Below are 23,184 nucleotides of genomic sequence, written 5' to 3' on the forward strand. Positions count from 1 at the left end.
ATGAATGTATCCTTGTTTAATCACTAGATGTAGACACAGTACATGTGGTTTGGCTAGTGCACTACTTCACTTGATCATAACTTCCTCACACATTTCTTACTGTTTTATTTCTGCAGTTTACTATTCTGTTGGTTGTTTTGCCTGCTGTCCTTCACTGCCTGAGCACATATTGACTCTGGGATCACTTTCGCATCAACAGAACATTACATTTTCCTTTCTTAGTTCAATGCCTTTTTCCATTGTTTGAATACCCCATGTTGCAAGTACAATCACAGTGCACTTGGGTTGTGACCCACAAATTCAGTAAGTTCAGTATTTATTGCTTTATTACTGTACAAATAATCAAGGTAATCTTTCAGCAAAATGGAACCTAGACTGAAGGGTATGTAAACATGGGCACATTCAGCTCACACAATCAGCAAGAGATAGGGAGCAAGAGGAGATAAGGAGATAGAAAAGTTACCGAGAATGTGTGCAATGGACAAGACATGAAAATCACAAAATCTGAGCTGACATTTGAAACCATCCATACAACACACCAATTCAATTTCTCTCTCTTATGATGCCATCTGATTGCTGACGATTCCCAGCATATTGTATTTTTGCAAAATGTTTCCAATTTAGCTGACCGTAAACTAAGTCTCGACTGAAAGAAGTCGCAAACCTATTATCTGATAAAAGTGACAGTGAGGTGCATGTTTGTTACAAAACAGAAAACACAATTCAGGCAAACAATCTAGTGCACTACTGAAAGTGTGCTGTCAACTCAGAGGTAAACTATGAGGAGCTGCAGAAGGATCTCCTGCAGTTTTGGACAACGATGCCATGTTTATCTCATTAAAGCATCAGTTCCTGAGTGAACCCAAGAGGGTAGATGCTGCGAGGATGATTCCTTTGGTGAGGAAACCCAGAACTAGGGTGTAGTCTTAAGATAACGGACCAGCCATTTTATTCCGAGAGGAGAAATGGCTTTTCTCAGCAGGATGCAAGGTTAGTTTTTCTAGCAAGTCAAAAATATCACGGTCAACAGAAAAACGCTCTTGGACTAAAGAAAAAATGCAGGCTTGCAAGGTTATGGGGATAATGTATGATAGTGAAGTTGATCAGATTAGACGTAACACTCAACGCCAGGTAGAGGGGTCCCGGGATCCACTCCTGCTGTTATGTAACAATAACAGATTAACTAGTTGTTTGTTTCACTTACTGTCCACACATTATCTACCATGTTTCCAACATAGACACAATTAAAAATTCCCCAAGATACAAGAGCTAAAATTCAAGATCTGCTTTGTAATGCTCAGCATTAGCAAGTTGTAGTCAGGTGATCTGCATTTTGAAACATTAACCAATATCCAGACTTAAGAACAATTCAAATCGCAAGCTGTTCCTTTTATGACAAAGTATTAAAAAAAGAGCCCAACTCACATAGCACACAAATTCTTAATATTAACATACAATATACCTCCACATCCAGTTCAAGAATGTCTGTCGTTGTGTTCATTAGCGTGCCTAGATTTGGCTTTGTACGTCCAAAATCTCCATGTACAAACTCTTTAACGTACCTATCAAATAGTTAAGGAAAAAGATTTGCTGTTCAGCAGAATATAGTTAATAAATGCTTAATGTAATCAGCATGAAGCTTACTTCAATAAAGTTTCAGTAGTAGCCATTTAAGTCTAAAATATACAGAACAATTACAGTATGTGAATATAATTTTTAAGTAGCTCAGGTTATTTAAAGCTGGGTTTCTGTTTAATCTAGAATATAAAATAGTCTATTTTCAAAGGATTCAGCTTTTAGAAGCTGGAAATCAGATAATGTATAACAATGAGCAAAACAGGATAATTGAACCAAAAATACAACAGAGGATTCAATCAGTTGTGCTCCCCACCAGGAACCAGAAAAGCTTTGCCACTGCACACTCCTATTAAACATAGTTCGAATGCTTCAGCATTCATTCATCTTCACCAATGACATGGTCCATCAGCACCAGCACACCAGTGAAGATGGGAACGCTCTTGGAGCACCGTTCTTGGGTTAGCTGTTTAAATTGCCCACTATTATTCATGGGTTGATGCAGCAGCACTGGAGAAGCTGGATCTGATCTGTCAATTGTCTGATCACTTTGCACTATCTATTGCAAGGAGTTTCGTTGTTTAGCTTCCAGGGCAGGGTCACCAGCGTGGCACCTCTATTTTACGTGCACTCTTTCTAACATGCGTTTCTACACTCTTTATTGAACCAAGACAACTCTTCCACTGTAATCAAACCACTGGATTACTGATCACATTTCTGCTGCTGTTGATGGCCCACAGTATTACCCACTGCCAACATGTCTGATCACGGAGACTAATATGTATGTGTTGACAGGTTAAAAAAAATTTTGAAAGTGTTATTTTGCATTATTATCATGCAAAAAAGATACGATCCAGCTTGAGTCTTCAAATAAAGACGAAAATGATGTTGATCTACGTATTCTACTTTCATGTTGTGTATTACCCGTGTCCTTACAGCCAGGGGTCTTCGGTGAAGAACTCTCAATGGAGTCTTCTGGTCAATCTTTAGGTCCTGTAGACGTGCATTAAGATATTTAAAAAGTCATATTTAATTATGTATTCCCTTAAATTTCATAGATATATGTATTTTTCAAAGATAAATCTTTTAAAAATTATTACATTTCACATCTTAGAAACTGTTTTAATGCAAATTCCAGACTCTCTAGTATAACTAACATTTGCCAGAAGCTGTCCTTCAGAAAAAGACTTGGCGAAATTCACAAATACACTTTAAAAATCGAAAAAGTTAACAATTATTTGGTCTGATAGATCAGACTGATTTACCTTTATATCACCACACAGTTCAACCCATTTTGTATTCTGGGAATAGTTTCAATCAAGCCCATTTATACAGTCAAACTCACTGTTCTTCCCCAATATTTTGATCCACTGGCATTAAAGTTTCAGTCTGACTTGTTCCCATTTAATAATAATCTGAGTCCCTTGATACTTGATGGATTTATTTTGAAGTTTTCATGTTCGTGAAGAAACCCAAATTCATCTTTGAAATATACTGTAAATACAGATCTCTTGCAAGGGAGTATAAATCAATGAAGCACTTGAATTCTTAAAAGAGATAACAAAATCAATAATTTTTAAAGTAAAATAAAAATATGCATCTCCTAGCAAATCCAGAGATTAATAAATGTCTATGATGATAATATAATATGCAATCTCCATTGTCCATTTGTGCATTCTGTCAATGTCACATTTCCTAAAACCGTACAGAATTTTAGACAGTAAGATGCTATGGTTTTGAGATAGTATCTGACTAATTCCATCTTTACAGCAATTTGTCACACTCATACTAATAGACAACAGTACTGCATTCTACAATATAGGGACAGATATCCTATGAAATCACAAATTTTTTGTTTAATATAACAACTTGATATCTATTTTGGTTGTTACATACCCCATAACTGGGTCGCTTACCAGCAAAGATAGAGAGGTCCATTGAAGTCTGATGGTACTATTTTTAACAGTACTTATTGATAAAAATACACAAAAATAATATCAATGCAACCATACAGATAATATACGTCGTCAATACTAAATCTAAAAGCGCGGGTATAATAATAATCAATAAGAAATAACTCTATCGTTGTCTAGGGGATAATGTATTGTCCGATGGAAATATAAAAGTCACTCAAGTTCATTCAAGCTGCAGCTTTTGGTTGGAGAGAGAGACGGATTAAAACTTGCCCATTCCTTTTATGATGTCAATCCTTCGAGAGTCGTTGGGGCTGATTTCTCCTTTGTTGTTAGCTAAAGCCGTTCTTCTGTGGCAAGGCCCACCAATTCCGAGGCAAATGGAAAAGGACACACGTGGCTTTCCACCGGCTTTTGCTATTACGCTGTTACAGGATTTCTAGCGTTTCTTCTGGTGCGTCTGAGGGGCTGTTCCCACAGACCCTCTCTTATCCCCATTCACGAGGTCTCAGATGTCAATCAGGGTGAAATGATGCCATCCCCCAACCAGCCCACATTGCCTGAGGGCCTCCACGAAGCACAGTACTCAATACACAAATCCGTCTCCAAGAGACAATGGCCGTTTCCCGTAGCTTTGTATCGCCGAGGGGCCAAGACATTCCAAACGTCTCTCTCTCATTTCCTGGGTCTCCTGACCTGAATTAATAGTGATCTTGCGAATCTCAAAAAGGAGGGTGCTACTCTGCACCCCTCGGCCCCTCAGAGTTGGGCACAGGCGTAACATGGTTAACATTATATACAGCTGCTCATTCTGCTTTGTACGTTTCAATTTGAATATCACCTATCAGTTATCCTTCCAAATCTGATGATGTTATTTACTATAATACTTTGGAAATGTGCTCTTTAACAGACACATTAAATCCTCAGTCAATATAGAGACTACTTCCTTTCCTAAACTGTGATTCCCCTGACTGATCAGCGGGCTTTGTGTCAATTCAAAATCCCTCATGAGAATATATAAATAACGAGTTAACATCTTTTCAGCATGACACTAAAAGCGCAGTATTATAGTAGTCCAGGAACACTCCAATACCCAGCTTTCCAGTGCTGGTATCGAGGCAGCACTAACAGAGCCCTCAGGCTCAATTCAGGTCAACTGATATAACTGAACACTGAATAACTGAACTTTTACTGTATTGCCTTCTGTTCATGTCCAGACAGACATTAGGCCAATCCCAGCGAAACATGACCTTCACTGGAAGATCGCTTGTGTTTAAAGAAAAGCTTGAGTTAGTGTGATAACACATCATTTCACACCAATATTAAGGCAAGCCCAATGCTGTCAGAATTGATTGGCTATATATAATTCTAGTTGCACTTATGTTCCAAGGTCACTAGTTTTGAACTAAGCAGCAAGAACTGTTAACTCTCACTCTACTGATCACACATTCAACAATGCTGCTCAAGTTATAACACCTGACACATAGATGTAAGTTATAAACCAAAATTGTAGCATTGACCTTGGGAGTTGACTTTCCCATGCACTATGTGATTCTGAAGTTAAGTGACAATTGTTTTTCTTTGTACCTTTATATCCTGGAGAAAATTTATATCGTTCCTTTCTATGGCTTTCTCTGTCCAAATTAGAGCACTATATGATTTTGTCTTCTCTTCTTCACCTTCTTTCATATATCCTATTGCTTCCCTAAGCAAATAATCATGGGAACAAGTTATTTGTTGATATAATTAACAAAGGGAATTAAATGCAACAATATTGACCATGTGAAGAAATCACAGAATGGCGAAGTGTGCATTCATAAATCCTCACATGTAGCCAGGTGGGTCAATTGTGTGATTAAAAGAGTATGCAGCTTCTTTTTCTTTTATAGCCAACTTTAGAATACAAGAGCAGGGAGGTGGTACTGGAATTGTAAATAGTATCAGTTACACTACTGTTTGAGCAATGCACAATGTTCTGGTCAGCACCTTAGAGGGAAGATGTAATTTTACAGGACAGGGTAGAGAAGGTATTTATATGGAGGTTGGAAGCATTGGAAGTGTAGCCATGAGGAAATAGATATATTATAGTCATTTTCTTAAGAACGGGGAGGTGGGGGGGGGGGGAACATGAGGTGAAATACATTGGAGAAACCTGCTTCCCTTAGTAGAGAGGCGAGAAACTAAGGATATAGATTTAAGTTAATTAGTAGGATCAGAGGGGAGTGAAATAACAGTTTCTTTCAGCTATAGAATGGTACAGGTCTAGAACTCACTACCTAAAGGCAGAAACGCTCATCCCATTAACAAGTACTTGGATGTGTACTTGTAGAGATGAGGCCTGTGGGACTGTGGACACAGTGTTGGAAGTTGAGATTAAGCCAGGTAGCTCTTTATCAGTTGGTACAGACTTGATGAGCTGCGTAGACTCCTTCTGTAGTTCTACTTCAGACTTGCATCTAGATCCCGGTAAAAATGGATGTGCTTACCTGGTCACTATCTGTAAATCCCGAACTCGAATTTTATCAGTAGAGTTATTAATTTTCTGTAAAGTGCAGAGAGAGTACACAGATAAGCAAACCAACTATAGGTGCTGAGGAAAATAATTTTCTTCAGCTCAATTACCTGTTGAAGCTCTTTTATGTCTTGTTGAAGAAAGCATGTTCTATGTGGGTTAAGCAGCTCAATTGCAAAGGGTCTACCTACAAAAAAAAGGCAAGTATGCAGTATTCTACCAGCTGTACTGGATGAAGTATTCAAGTTATAAATTATTACAAATAATCCATAATGTCCAGTAACTCAAATAATCCAGGCTGGCACTCTAGCACTGCACTGTCAGAATTTGTCTTATTCAGATGAGATGCTACATTGATGACAAAACCACATTGCAAAGGCCTGGTATACTGTTTGAGTAAGAACTGCAAAATGCTTCTGCTGTCCTGGCCAGTAATTAGATCTCACTAAAATTTATTATTATTTGTGGATCTTTCTTTTGTCCAACTCAATGCTTTATTTGTCTACAAAATGCCGGTGAATAAAACTTTATCAGTAATTCAAAGGCTTAAAAAATTCCAGAAATCATAAAGAGCATTACAGTAATCTAAACTGTGGAGTATTCTACAGTAGGTCAGCCGTTTACAAATATACTCATTTCATAATACATGCTGCAAGAAGCTCTCATGGCATTCAGTTTCTTTCTGTCTTCATTTTGTGAAGACATGCTATATTTAATTATAGGAAAAGGGGAAGGAGACTGTCCCTCAAGGACAAAATCTACCTCAGAATTGGCTAAAAATTAAGCTGCATTTTTGCTTTCTATCTCAACTCCATTCTGATTTTCTTTGTTCAGGAATTTCTCCTCTTCAAGCAATAAACCATGAACAATAAAATGTTTCAAATGCTAATTATTTGAGTCCTAACAAAGGGCGTCGGCCCGAAACGTCGACAGCGCTTCTCCCTTTAGATGCTGCCTGGTCTGCTGCGTTCCACCAGCATTTTGTGTGTGTTGCTTGAATTTTCAGCATCTGCAGATTTCCTTGTGTTTGCTATTTAATCATGCTTTCTAAAATAGTATTAAAATTAAAATTCATGTTGTACTACATGAAATATCACACAGGCAATAACCTGCAATGATATCAGCAAAGCCCTGGAATTAGGGAGCTCCTTTCCTCTGACTTGCTCAGATACAGAAGGAAAAATGATCAACTGTTTACTCTCCGGCAGCGAAATCTAGGCATGGAACAATCCGATGGTGCCTGGTTCCTAGTGTGAGGTTCGGACAATTTAAATGCCAGCCAAGATAGTCTAGGGGCTCCTCTCTTCATGGTGCCAAGGCTGTGAGACTGCCCCCAGCTCCTACGCTTTGTGTCTGAGAACTTTGCAGTGACTTGCCCCACTAATATAATGAGCTGAATTACCAGGCTTTGGGCCTACTCCGAGCTGCTCCAGGGATTTGGATTTAAGGAATCAGTTTGGTTCAGAATGCTGCTGTTGTTGCTCACTTACATTGTTTGCGCGATTTGTCTTGTGCTTTCTTTTCTTTTTCTCTGGGGGTTGGGGATTGGACTTACTTTCATTAATTGGGCTCTTTCAGGTTCCTAGCTTTGCCAATGCCTGTTAAGCAAACAAATCTCAAGGTTGTATAATTTATACATTCCTTGAAAATAAATGCACTTTGAATCTTTGAGCTAGATAGTGTCTAATCTGTACTTCAACCCTATTTGCCTGCCTTTGACCCAGACCCTGAAGACATTTATTAAATTGTCTATTTCAATCAGAACTAAAGCTCCATCTCCACTTGCTTTTGAGTGAGTGAGTTTCAAATTTCCACTGGCCTGTGTGGAAAAAGATTTTCTCCAATTTCAGTCCTAAAAGGACCAATTCTTAATTTTAAGATACTTTTTTTCTTACTAATCTTAACCAGTGGAAACATTTTCAGTACTCCTTCCCAATCAAAGTCATTTACCATTTCAAATAGCTCAATCAGATAAACCTTCCACCTTTTACATCTCAAGTGGTCACAAACCAAGCTAATACATCTGTCCTCAAACTCTGGTACTATTCAAGTTGGCATCTCCTAGCTTGCAGAGCTGAGGAGCCCAAACAGGAATGCCAAATTCCAAAACTGAACCATCACTTCATCCTCTTTTTAATTACAACCTCCTGATTAAAAAAAGTCATCATTCCATCAGTAATTTAAATCACATTTTGTAATGTAGAACATCAACTGCTTGTTTTCTACCTTTTCCTGACAAAAGCACGGTCACCTACCTACAGGAAAGTTGTAAATAAATTTGAAAGAGTACTGAGAAAATTTAAGGGATGTTGTCGGGTCAGGAGGACCTGAGTTATAAGGAAAGATTGAAAGGGTTGGGACTTTATTCCTTGGAATTTAGAAGATTGAGAGGAGATTTGATAGAGGTATACAAAATTATGAAGGGTATAAATAGCGTAAATGCAAGCTAGGGCCTGTTTCTGTGCTGTACTTTTCTATGAATCTATATATCTCATGGTATTTTTAAAAATACCTTTTGTACTTTTAGACTTAATAGATTGCTGTTCAATCCCAAACTTGCACAGACTGCAGTTATTACAAAGAAGATCATACGATACCAAGACATATTTACCATTTCCCAAGGCTCTTACATCAACATCTTCCCTTCCTGAAGATGAAAAATTAAAATCTGCAGGAACAGAAGTTTTCAAAATCTCATTTTTTTGTTTTAATGTCTTTTAAAAGCAGTATTATAAATAAAGAAAGCATGAAGATAGAATCAAATAAAATTAAAAATAAAATGAAGACAATAATCTATTGATAAATAAAAACATTAAATTAAAGCAAAAAATGTTTAAAAAACTCTTACAACTTTCTTTGCTCCCAGTTCACAGGATGAGATTCAACAAGGTTTTGAACTCTACACTCAATGTGGCGGCCATGCCAGATGTATACCACAATGATAGCAAATTTCTTTCTAATTGCAAATCTAGGACCGATGTCAGTCTGAATGGTGTAACGCCAGGAGTTCTGTTTAAATCCATCAGCCTCAGCAATCTTTTTGTTAGATTCCTTAAATGCTCCAGGCAATAAACATACACGTACAGAAAATTTCATACAGCTAAAATTGCTGTTATAGAGCATAATAATCCTTGACTCGAATTAAAGTCAGTCTTACCAGACTGACCTAAAACTATAGTGCAGTCTCACGATTGAACAAGCCAGCAGCAGAACCTCAGTTCTTTGCTTCTGTGAACCTTAATGTTTAGGATGAATTCAGTTATTCAGTGGTTTGATTTCAACCTAGTGACTGTGTGTGCCAATGAGAAAAAAATTACGTTACATAGGGAAAATGAGACAGCCTGCCCTATCACCAACTTGGAATTAAAAAGAAATCTGCCATCATTGTGGTATGTGGTGCACATGCATGTGACTCTGCGAGGAGGAATAATCTAGAAAGTTGAACCAGAAAACATGCATTGTTTATGCATTTCACTTCTGCAATTAACTTACTGTCCACTTCAAACATTTTCTTCAAAGGCTCTCCTATAAGTTCTTCTACAGAGGATTCCATTTTTCTCTCTCCATCTATTACCCAAGGAGTCTGTGGCAGAGTTCTGGAGAACTTGTTATATCGGCCTGAGGACAAAAAAAAACATGAAAATCAACTCATTAACCTCCAGAAATAACTCTCATGGGAGGAGGGAGAGGGAAGTATTTGCCAAATTCCAGACCCAAAATTCATGCCAATGAATTCTGACAAAATACAAAACTGAAAACACAGATAAAACTTTAATTCCCACTGCTCAAAATGTACAATGTGTTTCAGAACAACAATAAGCCATCACAGGCTGGGCACTTCTGTTGTGATATGGAGTAAGTTGTTCCCAAATGATCGGTTACAGGAAAATGCAAATATCTTCAAGATACAAGAATGTTTTATATTCTGACATGGATAAAGTTTAAAATAATTTGGAGATCTTAAACAATCAAAATTCAGGTGTACATTTCATTTAATGTACAGTTAAATCAATTTACTTCAATATGCTGCTTTTCCAAATAATTTCAAACAACAGAACACAAACAAAAATATTATTGCTACAGTCCTAAAATATCATTGGAAGTAGACTAAAAATGCTTCAAACTGGTTATGAGTCATGCTATGTACATGCTTGTCAAAACTGCTTTAACTGTTTTTTCTGCTGTTAAGATATTTCATTTAATGGATGAAATGTCTGGATTGAGATACATTTCAGGCATTGATTGAAGTATTACATCTCTCCAACTTCTAAAATCAAAATGTATTATAAAAGTGCCTAGAGCTGAGCTCCAAGAAGCTGCCTTCCAGTGCCCTCAGTGTTTAAAACTACTGACTTGTTTATGCCAGAAGGGAGGGGATTTAAGAAGTAATTGCTGCAATATCCTACCTGCCACATAGACCGAATTATGTGTGCACTGAACTTCCTGAACAATACAGGAGCCTTTAGGCGCTTCAAGCTTATAATGAAACAGTCTGTCAAAGATAAAAACGATGAATTGTTGATGTTAAACACACAAAATTCAGGTGTACATTCCGTTAGATGTATAGTCAAATCAATTTATCTGAATAAGCTACTTTTCAAAATTAGAAAGTTGCCCAGGATTTGCACAGATTCAAACTGATGTTGATTCAGCACAAATAGCTTAGTCCGATTATTTTGTCAAATCAAATACAAAATTCTTTCTATTTGTATGAAGGTGGCATTAATATCTATACAGAAAGTTTCTCTAGGATTTCCAATCTTCAGAGTCACTATTTTAAAATTTTCCTTGCAATCAAATAATTTCTTTATTTGAGATGCTTTGAGAGGAAATTAGTCTTTTGCTGGCATAGATCCATAACAAGTTATTCCACTTCAGAGACTGCACACTATTGTTGTTCCTTCCTCCCTCCCTACCTACCTGATTTGTTTTGCAGAAGTCCGTAGCTGTAGAACTGACAACTACGTTTTCAATTGTGGGCCTCAAACAAATTGCACTTGGTATCAGACCAATGCAAAGAAATTTAGAGACAGGGTGCAAACTGATATTCGACTCCATTTTGCCATTTAAAGTGTCCATTAATCACTGAGTAAAGGGTTGAGAACAATCGAGACATTAAGGCAAGTGAGAGTTCAGTGCTGACTGCCTGCATTTTGATCACTGCCGAGGAGTCAGTGAGAGGCCTATCGCTGTGTGGCTCACTGTGGCAGGCGGGTAGGCCTCTCAGCATGTGTGTGGTGTCCCTCTCTTTTAATTATGTCAGTGATGATGGAGGATGTTACTGTGGTTCTGTGTTTACAGATTACTATTGCATTTACGCACTGTGGACTTTTCCCACTTATGATTTTTATATTCTGTGTTTCTCGCCCATTCCTTTTCCGTTTTGTTGTGCAAATGGAAGGGTTGGGGGGGTGATGTTTTTGTTGCATTCCGTTCAATTTTTTTATGCGGGGAGGGGTTGTTTGGGATTTTGATGTTCTTTTTCCATTTTGTGCGGGGGGGGGGGGTTAGGATCGATGTTCTTGTTCCGTTTTGTGCGGGAGGGGGATTGGGGGAGTCGATGATCTGGTTGCATTTTGAGTGGGGGAGGGGGTTTGGGGGGTGATGAGCGGGATACAGTTCTTTTTTTGTGCGGGAGGGGGATTGGGGGAGTCGATGATCTGGTTGTATTTTGAGTGGGGGAGGGGGTTTGGGGGGTGATGAGCGGGATACAGTTCTTTTTTTGTGCGGGAGGGGGATTGGGGGAGTCGATGATCTGGTTGTATTTTGAGTGGGGGAGGGGGTTTGGGGGGTGATGAGCGGGATACAGTTCTTTTTTTGTGCGGGAGGGGGATTGGGTTTGCTGTTTCCCTCTGAATGACTTTCATGTTCTTCCTTTGTTTCGCGGCAATCTGGAGAAGACACATCCCAGAGTTGTCGATGATACGTACTTTGATAATAAATGAACCTTTGTAGAGCAGAGTGAGAAAAGAATCCACCCAAGCCAAAGAAATAACCAATGTAAGAGTCTGCAAAGTAGTGCGTTTTAAGGAGTTGGAGAAAGGCATAAGGTTTTAGGGAGTTCTTGATGGAGGGACAGAGTGGAGGCACAGACACTAATGGTGGAATGAAGGAGGCAGGCAAGGAATGCAATGAGGATATGGATATGAAAAGAGAATTTGAAATAGTATGGATATTTGAGGGCTGGGATTGGAGTTTGGAGAGATAAAAGAGAAATGTGTCAAAGCTTCTGCAGCTAAAGTATGTCTACAATTGCAGGAGTGATAAGTGAGTATGGGTACATACAAGAACAAAATTCAGGCAGAAACATTTTTGATGCCATAGTTGATGAAAGGAGGAGGATGAGAAGGAAACTACTGAAATATTTGGCTTTGGAGAGGAAATAAAAACAGATAAAGATTTTGTAGCAGGTGCCCTGAGTAAGTGTAGACGTTGATCACGTACAGGGTTCTTGTGTATGGACAAAAACGGAATTTAACTTACAGCCTGAGCTCCTGTGCAGACTATAGAGTTGCAGAGATGACGGCCAAGATCAAAAGCAGAAAACAGAGTTCAAAGGCAATTCCTTTAGTTTCACCAAGGTTTAGCTGGAAATCATAGCTAACCCTAAATTGGTGCTCAGCAAAATAACTTGACACCACCTTACTCAACAGTTCTCGGACAGAGTGGAAGGTGGCCATGGTTGCAATTCTAATGATCTTGTATTTGAATTTAATTTTGCAATTTTTACAGTTGGTTCAAATTCTGTAACACACACCATTGATTTTATATTATTAATTTATTTTGTATGAATGACTTTTCTCTGTCCTCAGATTTTTCACTGCAAAAGTGTTTTTCTTTGTCTCTGGAATTTTCCTCAGAATATTTGTTCATTACTCAAAGTACATATATCATTAACTTATCTTTGTATCTCTACGGTACATGAACTCCCCATTTACTAAGAAACACAAAATAAATTTTGCTTGTCAAAATATTAGTCAATACTCACTCAAGGAAGTCATCATCTTTTATCTTCTCCAAAGCTTTCATCACTGCCATTCTAGTGAAAATGGACTGAAAAGAGAAACTTCCGCTCTAATTGGTTCTTAGAACCTTAGCATCTGTACAGGATGTGGCAAAATGTATTACCTCAAGTTCAATTCCAGCACAACATTGCTAACAAGTCACATGACTTAGCAATCAAGTCTAATTCACACTTAGTCTGTAATCCAGAGAAATACCTTACTTGGATTTTCAGAGAATGTCAATTCTCAGAGACTTCATCTAAAAAAATTCCCATCCTGCCCCTATTCCTGGAGTGTTCCACAGGCAGCACAATTCACATATAATGAAGAATAAGGAACTTTAACGCAGATGAAACTCCAATTTACTTTCTATTTTAAATTCTATAATCAGGAAAAGTTGAATGTTGGTTTTTTTTTGCAAAAAGGATAGTGTATACATGTGGAGAGGTCATATACAGGTGCCAACAGCTTCAGTGAGTGCATCTGAAGTATTGCATATAATTTTGGCCTCCTTATTAAGACAGATTTTACTTCACCCTTACTGCAGCCCTCTCTACTTGATCTGCAAATTACGTGCTATTTGTATCTCTCACAATCATCAGGCCTACTGCTGGCTTTTGTACGCCTTCTCATTCAGTTTCTAAACATCTTTACACATCTGTGCTTTATTTTTTGCTAAATATTTTTTGCCTCTCAGAGGGTGTAAACTAGTCCTCTTCAAAAAGAACTCCTATTTTCGACAAACAATTACATATATCTTCGAAATTGTTCACCTTGCAATCCAGTATATTTGCTTCCCCCTTTATATATTATGAAGACATAATAACTATAACCAAATTAAATGTCAGCAACATTTAGAGCTATGGAAATTTCCTCTACCATTACTACTGCTACGTTTTTTGCATTAGAATGGCATAGAAAAGTTACCTGCTTGTTTTTTGTTGGTCTGAAGCAGTCACGACACACTGTGGCCCTAGATTAGTAACAAGCAGCACAAATTTAAAAATTCTAACATTAAAGTTTTAAAGTTTGTTCTTAATTTTTACTCCACAATACATAAAGACGACACTCAAAGCTCAAAAACCAGCGGAAAAACAAACACAAAGTCACTCGACTGTTTATTCATTTCCATTGATGCTGCCTGAGCTACTGAGTTCTTCTAGTATATTGTGTTGCTTTGGATTTCCAGCATCTGCAGAATTTCTTGTGTTTAATACTTAGGGTAGTGAGTGACATCTATACTTCTCGTCCTTGAGATGAGTAACAACTTAAAAGCAAGCATGTGCAGAATGATACAAAAGGCTGTTGGTAGGAGCATTTATTGTTTTCTGCATGGAAAGAAACTAGTCCTCAACAAAGAAAGAGAGCCATCAACAGGTAATTAATCCTTCAGACACAAATTCATATTCCCACACTCAGTATACAAGACAATATTTTGTAAAAAATACTTTTTGAATTGATTATCCTGCATGCACAGTAGATCTGGTTTACTGTGTTTTGCTCTTTTGGAGGCAAATGAAAATTACAGTCAAGTATATCTGTCCTGCTACAAATTATGGTAATTATGAATTATGGTAATCAAGGAGAAAATGACTGCTTTTTTTTTAAAGAATATAGCCATCACTGGCATTTCATGCCCATTTCAAAACATCTTTGATGTATTGTTAAAAAACACCTTATATCATAATTCTCCAACCAGTGTAGGTCCTGTTGGCATTTCTGGGATATAGACTCCGATGATGAGGCAACATAAAATATTTTGAGTTAGGCTGGATGACATGTGGCTTAGTGTGAACTCGCAAATGGTAGTGTTCTTAAGCATTATCTCATAAAAATTGCAAGTGGCTACCATGATCACTTTGCAAATTAACCATTGACCTAACAGGATGCTAATTAGCTGGATTTATTTCATTTTTCAAAAATGATTTCCACTTTGTGGGTAGATGCTAATACTATAACTATGCTGGAACAGCTTGGCTTGAGATAGCCTAGAGTTCTAGACAAGTTCTTTAGTCCTACAGCTAACACATTGACTGGTCACATAACCTTTGTTGTATCTAATGCTTTCAGCTCCCAACCATTTCTGGTTTCATAGAACTGAACTGGATGAAGACTGGTTTCTGTGAAAGTTGGGACTTTAGGATGAAGCCAAGACAGATTATTTGCTTGACGCACCTGACTGAACAGGTTGAAAAAGGTTCAGCTTTATCTTCAGACTCATGTGCTCAGCCCTGTCATTGTGTTCAATGCAGTTGTTCTTGGAGTTGTTCTTCATAAGCCATTTAATTGTCCTCTATCACCTGTCATCAGACTTCTGATTCAGTATGTTGAATGTGAGATCTATTGCGTGTTGTTTGGCATGCATGTAACTCTATGATGAAGTTTTACCAGACATTGCTTCAGTGATGCTGTGTACTCCTTTTGAAATCATTGAGGAATTGGTGGAGAGGCAAGCACCTGAAATGTTAAAGTCACAAAAGACTTCAGATATTGGAGTCTGGAAGAACTTAAGGGTCAAGCAACAACTGTGGAGGCAAAGGAATGGTTGGCATTTCCGATTGAATCAACGATCTGCCTCCACAGATGCTGCCTGACCTGCCGAATGTTCCATACACCTATTTTATTTCAGATTTCCAGCATTTGTATATATTTTTTGCTTTAAAAGATCCAAGTGCTAAGGTGGCCAATGGTACAGCTCAAGTTTACATGGAATATTAAAACCAACATAAAATAACTGAAGGGAACATAAGAACATAAGAAATTGGAGCAGGAGTAGGCCATCTGGTCCGTCAAGCCTGCTCCGCCATTCAGTAAGGTCATGGCTGATCTGGCCATGGGCTCATAGAAACATAGAAAACCTACAGCACAATACAGGCCCTTTGGCCCTCAAAGTTGTGCCAAATATGTCCCTAGCTTAGAAATTACTAGGCTTACCCATAGCCCTCTACTTTTCTAAGCTCCATGTACCTATTCAAAAGTCTCTTAAAAGACCTTATCGTATCTGCCTCCATCACCGTTGCCGGCAGCCCATTCCACACACTCACCACTCTCTGAGTAAAAAAAACTTATCCCTGACATCTCCTCTGTAACTACTCCCCAGCACCTTAAACCTGTGTCCTCTTGTGGTAACCATTTCAGCCCTGGGAAAAAGCCTCTGACTATCCACACTATCAATGCCTCTCATCATCTTATACACCTCTATCAGATCACCTCTCATCCTCCATCGGTCCAAGGAGAAAAGGCCAAGTTCACTCATCTCCACCTACCTGTCTTATCCCCGCAACCCTTAATTCCCCTACTATCCAAAATTCTATCCAACCTTGTCTTAAATATATTTACGCAGGTAGCCTCCACTGCATCATTGGGCAGAGAATTCCACAGGTTCAGCACTCTCTGGGAAAAGCAGTTCCTCCTCATCTCCATCCTAAATCTACTCCCTGAATTTTGAGGCTATGTCCCCTAGTACTAAACTCATCTATCAGTGTAAATGACTTTCCTGCCTCTATCTTATCTATCCCTTTCATAATTTTATATGTTTCTGTAAGATTTTCTCTCATTGTTCTGAATTCCAGTGAGTACGGTGCCAGGCAACTCAGTCTTTCCTTTGGAATGTTTTGTGACCTCTATCACTTTTGTCAACATGCATGTACAAAAGTGTACTATATATTTTTTTTAATTATCAGTTCATGCATGTGAATACTTTATATAGGGGTCAAACATAATTTATTGTGCAGAAATCAATTTTCAGCAGGGAATAAGGTTTTCAACATGCTGCATTTGCAGAGTGTAATACAAGTATTAGTATATTTGCAGATGTATACGTCAGTATCTCCAGCCAACTACGGTGGTGTCAATTATGAATTGACCTTATCAGAAGTAATTATAAACACAAGAGATTCTGTAAATGCTGAAAATCCAGACTAAAATACATAATATGCTGGAGGAACTCAGCAGATCAGAGAACATCTGTGCAAAGGAATAAAGGGTTGACACTTCAGGGCGAGACCCTTCATCAGGACAGTCAGGAAGTAATTACAAAGAATTGTTATGTTAATCAATATAAAATATACTGATTCAAAATAATACTGAACATAACACTGACAGATTTGTTTATTTTATATGTGATATTTTTGTAAGGGGAAATGATGTTGTATAATGTAGGAAAAATAGCAAATAGGGCAACTTACAGAAAATGGCAATCTCCATCTGTTTCAGGATGAGCAAAGATCACACTCACTTCAAATAAGCTCTAGTTATTGAAACAAACAAAATGTCCTTAATCAGACAAGATAATCATTTCGACACAATTATTAATCAAAGAAAAAATAAAGCCAATTTAGTTCTATTTTTAAAATATTACAAAAAACAGAATTGTTTTTCCTTTGGAAAAGCTCTTATGTATTTTTTTAATCAATCCTGATATCTTTCCTCAACTATTCAGTCAAATTTAATTATTCAATAGCTCAAGTTCAGCTATTCTACTTTGGTTACACATTTCACTGCATTTTCACATTTTAACACATTAAACTTGAGCACTGCCAAAGATGGTAACAATGTAGAAATTAAAATATTACCTTCACATCCACAGGAACACCCAGCTCTTCGGAAAGCAGAGGGTGGGTTATCCACTTGTAAACCTCCTTAAGTTGTAAAATATCACCTTTTGTCAAAACACTTCCTTGTTCCCTGTCAAACACAGAGAGCATGATGCTGGATTCCCACCCAAATCTAATTAATGATATTAATTTGGAAAAAGCATGAAATGAGCAAAGCTACAAGACAATTTGGAAAACTGAGATCACATGGCTCTGCAGCTGCTATGAACTGCAATGTCACATTTGATTACATAGAAATTGGTGCGAATGTCCTAAGGCACCTGATGAAGCAATAATTATATAGCCAGATCTTGCAGAGTGAAATCAGCCTCAGATTACGACCAAGGAAGATGACTAATTTCAACTCAGGAATATCAACAGCTAATATTTCAAGTTACAGAGATGATATACAAGAGGGATGGTACTACAACTATAATACGCTCAAAAATCCTAACAAAGGGAGATAAGAAAATGTTGAGTAAAGATGGATAAGCTAATCTTTTTCATTCTCTCTTCCAGATACCTCTGTTAAATGGGCAAGAAGTGCAAAGAGGCATAAATGGGCAGAATAAAGTCATCGTCTCTGGAGCAAAGGGAGCCAGCAATGAACAGCTAACATGCAGAAAAAGGGATTTAATTGTTTTGTGGCTTAATTCAATTCTGCAAAAGAATCTTTACTGGTTGCCTTGAGATGATTAATTTATATTCTTTTCACGGAGTTCTATATACTCTCTATATAAAGTAACTTTCACACGAACATCAGACTAGTTTAGTACTTAATGATCAATTTAACCTGATAATAGACCTGTATATCTGGGGTTGAATAATAAATGCAGAAGATAAACTATATATATATAATTTATAATGTTATAAATCAATGGTGAAGATAAACTGGATATATAGTGTATAACGTTATCAATCAATGGACTTGAAAAGTAAATGACTTTATTTGCTGAGCACGTTCTCATTAATCTCCTCACAGGTTGGATGGCCAGTGCTGTTAGGAAAGTTTGAAACAAAAACCAGAAGCAGGTCATAAGCCCAGAACATTGATGTTTTTCTTTCTCCACAGATGTGACCTGTGACCTGGTTTCCAGCACTTTTGATTTAATTTTGAAATGGCACAGCAGGAGGATGGAAAGTCGAGCAAAGATTCAGGAGGGAGAAACATGAAAGTGGAAACAGAAGACAGAAAATTTGAAGGTTGGAAAAGCACAGAAAACAAAGTGCAAAAATACCGACAACAAAGTCAAACTTTATGGTGTATACACCCAAAAACCATGAGTGTATTTAATGAGCAGATGAGTTAAAGATAGACATTTAAATTAATTCTGAAACAATACCTAAAGGGGGGTGGAACTATCTTTATTGCATGTTTTTCAGATGAGAGGGCAAAGGAGTAGTGGAATTTTGAAAAAGTTTACTCAGATGGCATTACTGGTTATGTAAAGCATAATAGCTGTGAAAGAGATCATGTTAGCAGAGTCATTTGAACTGAACGAAAAAGGGGCAGTATAATGTAGAGAGTAGATTATAAACTTCCATACAGTCCATGGAAGTTAAATTCCAAAGTCATCAGTAAACCTCAGCCAGTTGCAAGGGCACCAGGGCAATTTCAGTAGGCTGGGAAGTGATTTTGCAAAAGTGCACTAGATGGCTATCTGAAGGTAAATTGATCTCAGTGTGACGGGAAATAGTCACAAAAGCAATACAAAGGGTCAGGATAAACATTTCCCCCACAAAGAATAAAGAGCATCCCGGGCAGCCACATGCACTGAGGGAGGATAAAACACAAGACAAAAGGTAAGCTTATGTTGGGATATGAGAGCTTGCTACAGCATAACACCCGAATGTTGAGGTGTGGAATTAAAAGGGATCTTTGGAAATTAATCCAGAGAAGTGCAAGTATGAAAAAAGTACTGGTGTGATCAACCACAACAGGAACTCTTATTTCTTTCACAGGTACTGCTTGACTTAAAGACTATTTCCAACATTTTCTGAGTTCATTTCATAGTATTTTTTTTCGAGCAAATAAGGGCAGAATTAGACCTCATGGATTTTAGCTAGAGTTTGACAAGGGACCACTTGGCAAATTGGGCAGAAAAGGTAATAAAAAAATCAAAGGAACCAATGGAAAGTGACAAATTGGATCTGAAAATGGCCCAGGAAGCCAGGGGCTGAGGTTGATGGCTTTTTTTGTGACTGGCAGACTGTTACCAGTGGTGTGCCACAGGGCTCAGCACCGACTCTTTTGATGATTCAGACTTTAGTGTAGGAGGCATGACACAAAAACAGGTTCTGTGATTGCCAGTCAGAAGGAAAATGTTAAAACTGCCAGAGGATACAGATAGTCTGGGCAGTCTGTGGCAGATGGAAATTAACCCAGAGCAGTGCAAGCACTGAAGTTCGGGGTATGTAACAAGACAATGAAATACACAATAAATGGGAGAAAACTGAGGGAAGTGTAAGAGCTATGGGACTTTGTCATGATAATCGACAGATCCTGCAATGGTACAGATCGATAATGAGGTTAAAAAATCATAGGTGATGCTTTCCTTTATTAGTTAAGGCATAGAATATAAGCGCAGAGAGGTTATGCCAGAACAATATATGTACAATCATAAAAGAGTTACGGTCACTGCATTACAGGAAAGATTGAATAAGATGAAATGGAGGAAGCAGAGGAAAGTCTTAATTCAGTTGTGTATAAAATTATGAGTGGCCAAGACAGAGTAAATATGAAGAACCGACTTCTCTTCACAGAAAATGTCAAACACAAGGTAAATAGATGAAAGAAATCTCTAGATCAGAAGGGAGATGAGATTGGTTGGGCTCTGAAAGATCAAAAAGAAAAAAAATCATTTTTAAACAGTGCATGGATGTGTCTTTGAAGTCTTGTGATCTATACATTTGATTAGGCTGTTTTGCTCTATTCTAACCAGCACAGATACATTGGGCCCATGACCTTCTTCCCTTTTGTAGATTTACTACGATTCATTTCTATTCCCTGCTTGTGTATTTTAAAAAAGGAAGTCTTTTGGTTTCTCCATTTTGATAGAACCAATGGTACCTCTCATGATCTGTACAGGAAATAGAGCAAACCTGTCTCGGAATGAAGCCTCACCAAATTAATTCCTGGGATATGTGGTTTATTCTAGGAAGAGAGACTGTCTGGAGTATTCCAGTCAAAAACATGAGAAAATCTGCAGATGCTAGAAATCCAAGCAACACACACAAGATGCTGGCGGAACTCAGTAGGCCAGGCAGCATTTATGGAACAGAGTTCTGCTGAAGGGTCTCAGCCCAAAACATCGACTGTACTCTTTTCCATAGATGCTGCCTGGCCCACTGAGTTCCTCCAGCATTTTGTGTGTGTTGCTGTCTAGAAGTATTACTGGCTTACACTCACAGGAAATATGTTGATGTACAAGATCCTGTGGAGGATTGACAAAGCACATGTTAAGTGTCTATTTTCTCAGGCTGTGGAGTCTACAACTAAGAACATAAAATCAGGATAAAAGATCGGACAGTTAGGACTAGAATGAGGTGAGGTTTCCTTGTGCAGAAGTGCATTAATCTTTGGAATTCTCTCATCAAAAAGACTGTAAATCTTTGACAGAAAGCATGTTCAAGCTGAGACAGATATATTCTGGACACTTAAAGGCTTCCAGGAATCTGAAGAAAAGTTAATGAAGTACACCTAAGGCACAACACCAGACACGATCATAAGGCGTGTCAGAGCAGGCTCATATGTCATATGGACTAGTACTGCTATTTTTTAAAGACTAGGATCTTAATTTTAGCAACAAATTGTCACAACTAACACCAATACTGAAAGCTGAGAACCCCGCATTCCACCAGTTGGAAGTTCATGGTCAAATCAAATTTTCTAAAATGTTATACTCTCTCTGCTAACCATTTTTACCCTCTACAAAAATATAGTCAAGACACAGTGTGATAAATTGAAATATCCACCATAGTGCTCCACACAGTCACCCACAACTGAACTGCCAATCTCATCTCTAAACTGAAATGAGTAATAGAACAAGTGGGTAGGGAGAGAGGGAAAATAACCAGAGGCAAAGTGAGTGCTAGGGAGGGGTGCACATGAAAATGGAAAACAACTTTCTCATTCACAGCAAGCCACTACTACTTCATTCATATGTGAATTGGGCAAAGCCTGAATTTCGATTAACCGATTAGGTACATGGGTTAAAATTCAGTAAAGATATTACAGTAATGATATAAAAATAGAAAACACTGAAAGAGCTCAGAAGCATCTGTGGAAAGAGAAACAGTTAAGTTTCAGCTCAAGGAACCTTCACCAGAACCCAGTGATAAACAATTAGTCAAACTGTGAAGCTATATTTAATCCTTTGTGTAATCTTGTGAAAATGTGAAACCCCACAGTGCTTTTGCACAATTCTGCTTGGAGGCGTATTTGAAAACCTGTCATCTGTAGCACAGACTACTCAGTCAACCGTTGTTCATGGCCTACTTCAAATTAAATACATTCTTGTATTGAATAAACATTTTATTTAAAGTTTCTTTCATAAAAAGCAAATCAAATGGTGGAACTCGGTGCATCAAGTAGTATCTGTGGAGGCAAAGGGATAGTACCCTCCCCTCTTCCCATTCCTTTACTTGGTTACCCTTCACACTCCAAAATCTGTGGTGCTTTTTCCCCACTAATTATCCCCCAGCCTCTGTTGCTATTTCCACCCCAGCTGGCTCCATCTACCCTTCAAACACCCCCCAACTAGTTTCACCCATCACTTGCCAGCTCCTCTCAACTCTTTATACTGACTATCTCCCTTTACATTCTGATAGAAGGTGTCAACCATGTCCTATCTCAATCCCCCTGTCTCAGATGCTGCCTGGTCCACAAAATCCCCCCACCAACTTGTTTAACTCAAATCCTGGCAGTCTTGTGTCTCATTTTATTTCTTATCAATTCTTCCCAGCTTCTGAAATGGCAGGAAAAGTGACAGGGTCAGGTAAAAACCCACTTTATTTCAATCAATCATAATACTTCAGTTTTCCTTGAATCACACAAGGATTATGTAATGCTTGAAGCTTTCTATTCTAAGTGATTACGGTAGTTAAAAGCAAAATTAGACACTGGAACTTCTTTCCCCATTTTACATAATTGGAGATTAAAAATATCAGACTAGCAAATGTAAGGTAGGAGTATTGAATATAAAAATCAAACAACATTATAAAATCACAACTCCACATTTATTAAGTACAATTTCACAAAGGTTTTAGGGAGGTTTTGAAATTAAATTAATAGTGTTGTTGAAAATGAAAGCAGTGGCAGATACTGTGTTAATTGCAAAACAAGTAAAAACAAAAATTCCCTGCAATGACTACTCACCCTGCTTCCTGTTTTACGAGCAACCAAACGGCATGCTATTAGGTATGTGACCACACCCGAAGATAAAAGAAAAAAAAGCGTAAACAATTAAAATGAGGTAACATTTCCTGTCTTCTGTGATTAATTGTCTCAAGTACATCACAAGAGAATGTGGCAGTCCTCAGAAGGTACAGCCCATTTGACAAATAGAGTGAGGAAGTGAACACAA

General features: G+C 37.9%; 1 protein-coding gene across 6 annotated transcripts in view; it reads right to left on the bottom strand.

Moving 5' to 3' along the window:
* The window catches only part of pus10 (pseudouridine synthase 10), a 54,598-nt gene that overhangs the window by 1,946 nt on the left and 29,468 nt on the right, over positions 1-23,184 (bottom strand). For 4 of the 6 annotated variants that reach the window (XM_073051058.1, XM_073051057.1, XM_073051060.1 and 1 more), the window contains exons 5-17: positions 22,977-23,011; positions 17,579-17,690; positions 17,192-17,253; positions 13,932-13,977; positions 12,989-13,053; positions 10,407-10,492; positions 9,493-9,618; positions 8,612-8,668; positions 6,111-6,187; positions 5,975-6,030; positions 5,076-5,193; positions 2,426-2,568; positions 1,463-1,562 (exon numbers count right to left, since the gene is read on the bottom strand). In XM_073051058.1, the coding sequence (XP_072907159.1) occupies positions 1,463-1,562; positions 2,426-2,568; positions 5,076-5,193; positions 5,975-6,030; positions 6,111-6,187; positions 8,612-8,668; positions 9,493-9,618; positions 10,407-10,492; positions 12,989-13,053; positions 13,932-13,977; positions 17,192-17,253; positions 17,579-17,690; positions 22,977-23,011 (1,083 nt within the window). The remainder of the gene's footprint in view (positions 1-1,462; positions 1,563-2,425; positions 2,569-5,075; positions 5,194-5,974; positions 6,031-6,110; positions 6,188-8,611; positions 8,669-9,492; positions 9,619-10,406; positions 10,493-12,988; positions 13,054-13,931; positions 13,978-17,191; positions 17,254-17,578; positions 17,691-22,976; positions 23,012-23,184) is intronic. The other 2 variants (XR_012099621.1, XM_073051061.1) reach the window with 2 other exon arrangements.

This window comes from Hemitrygon akajei, chromosome 7 (assembly GCF_048418815.1).
Source record: "Hemitrygon akajei chromosome 7, sHemAka1.3, whole genome shotgun sequence".
In the NCBI taxonomy this organism is placed as follows: Eukaryota; Metazoa; Chordata; class Chondrichthyes; order Myliobatiformes; family Dasyatidae; genus Hemitrygon; species Hemitrygon akajei.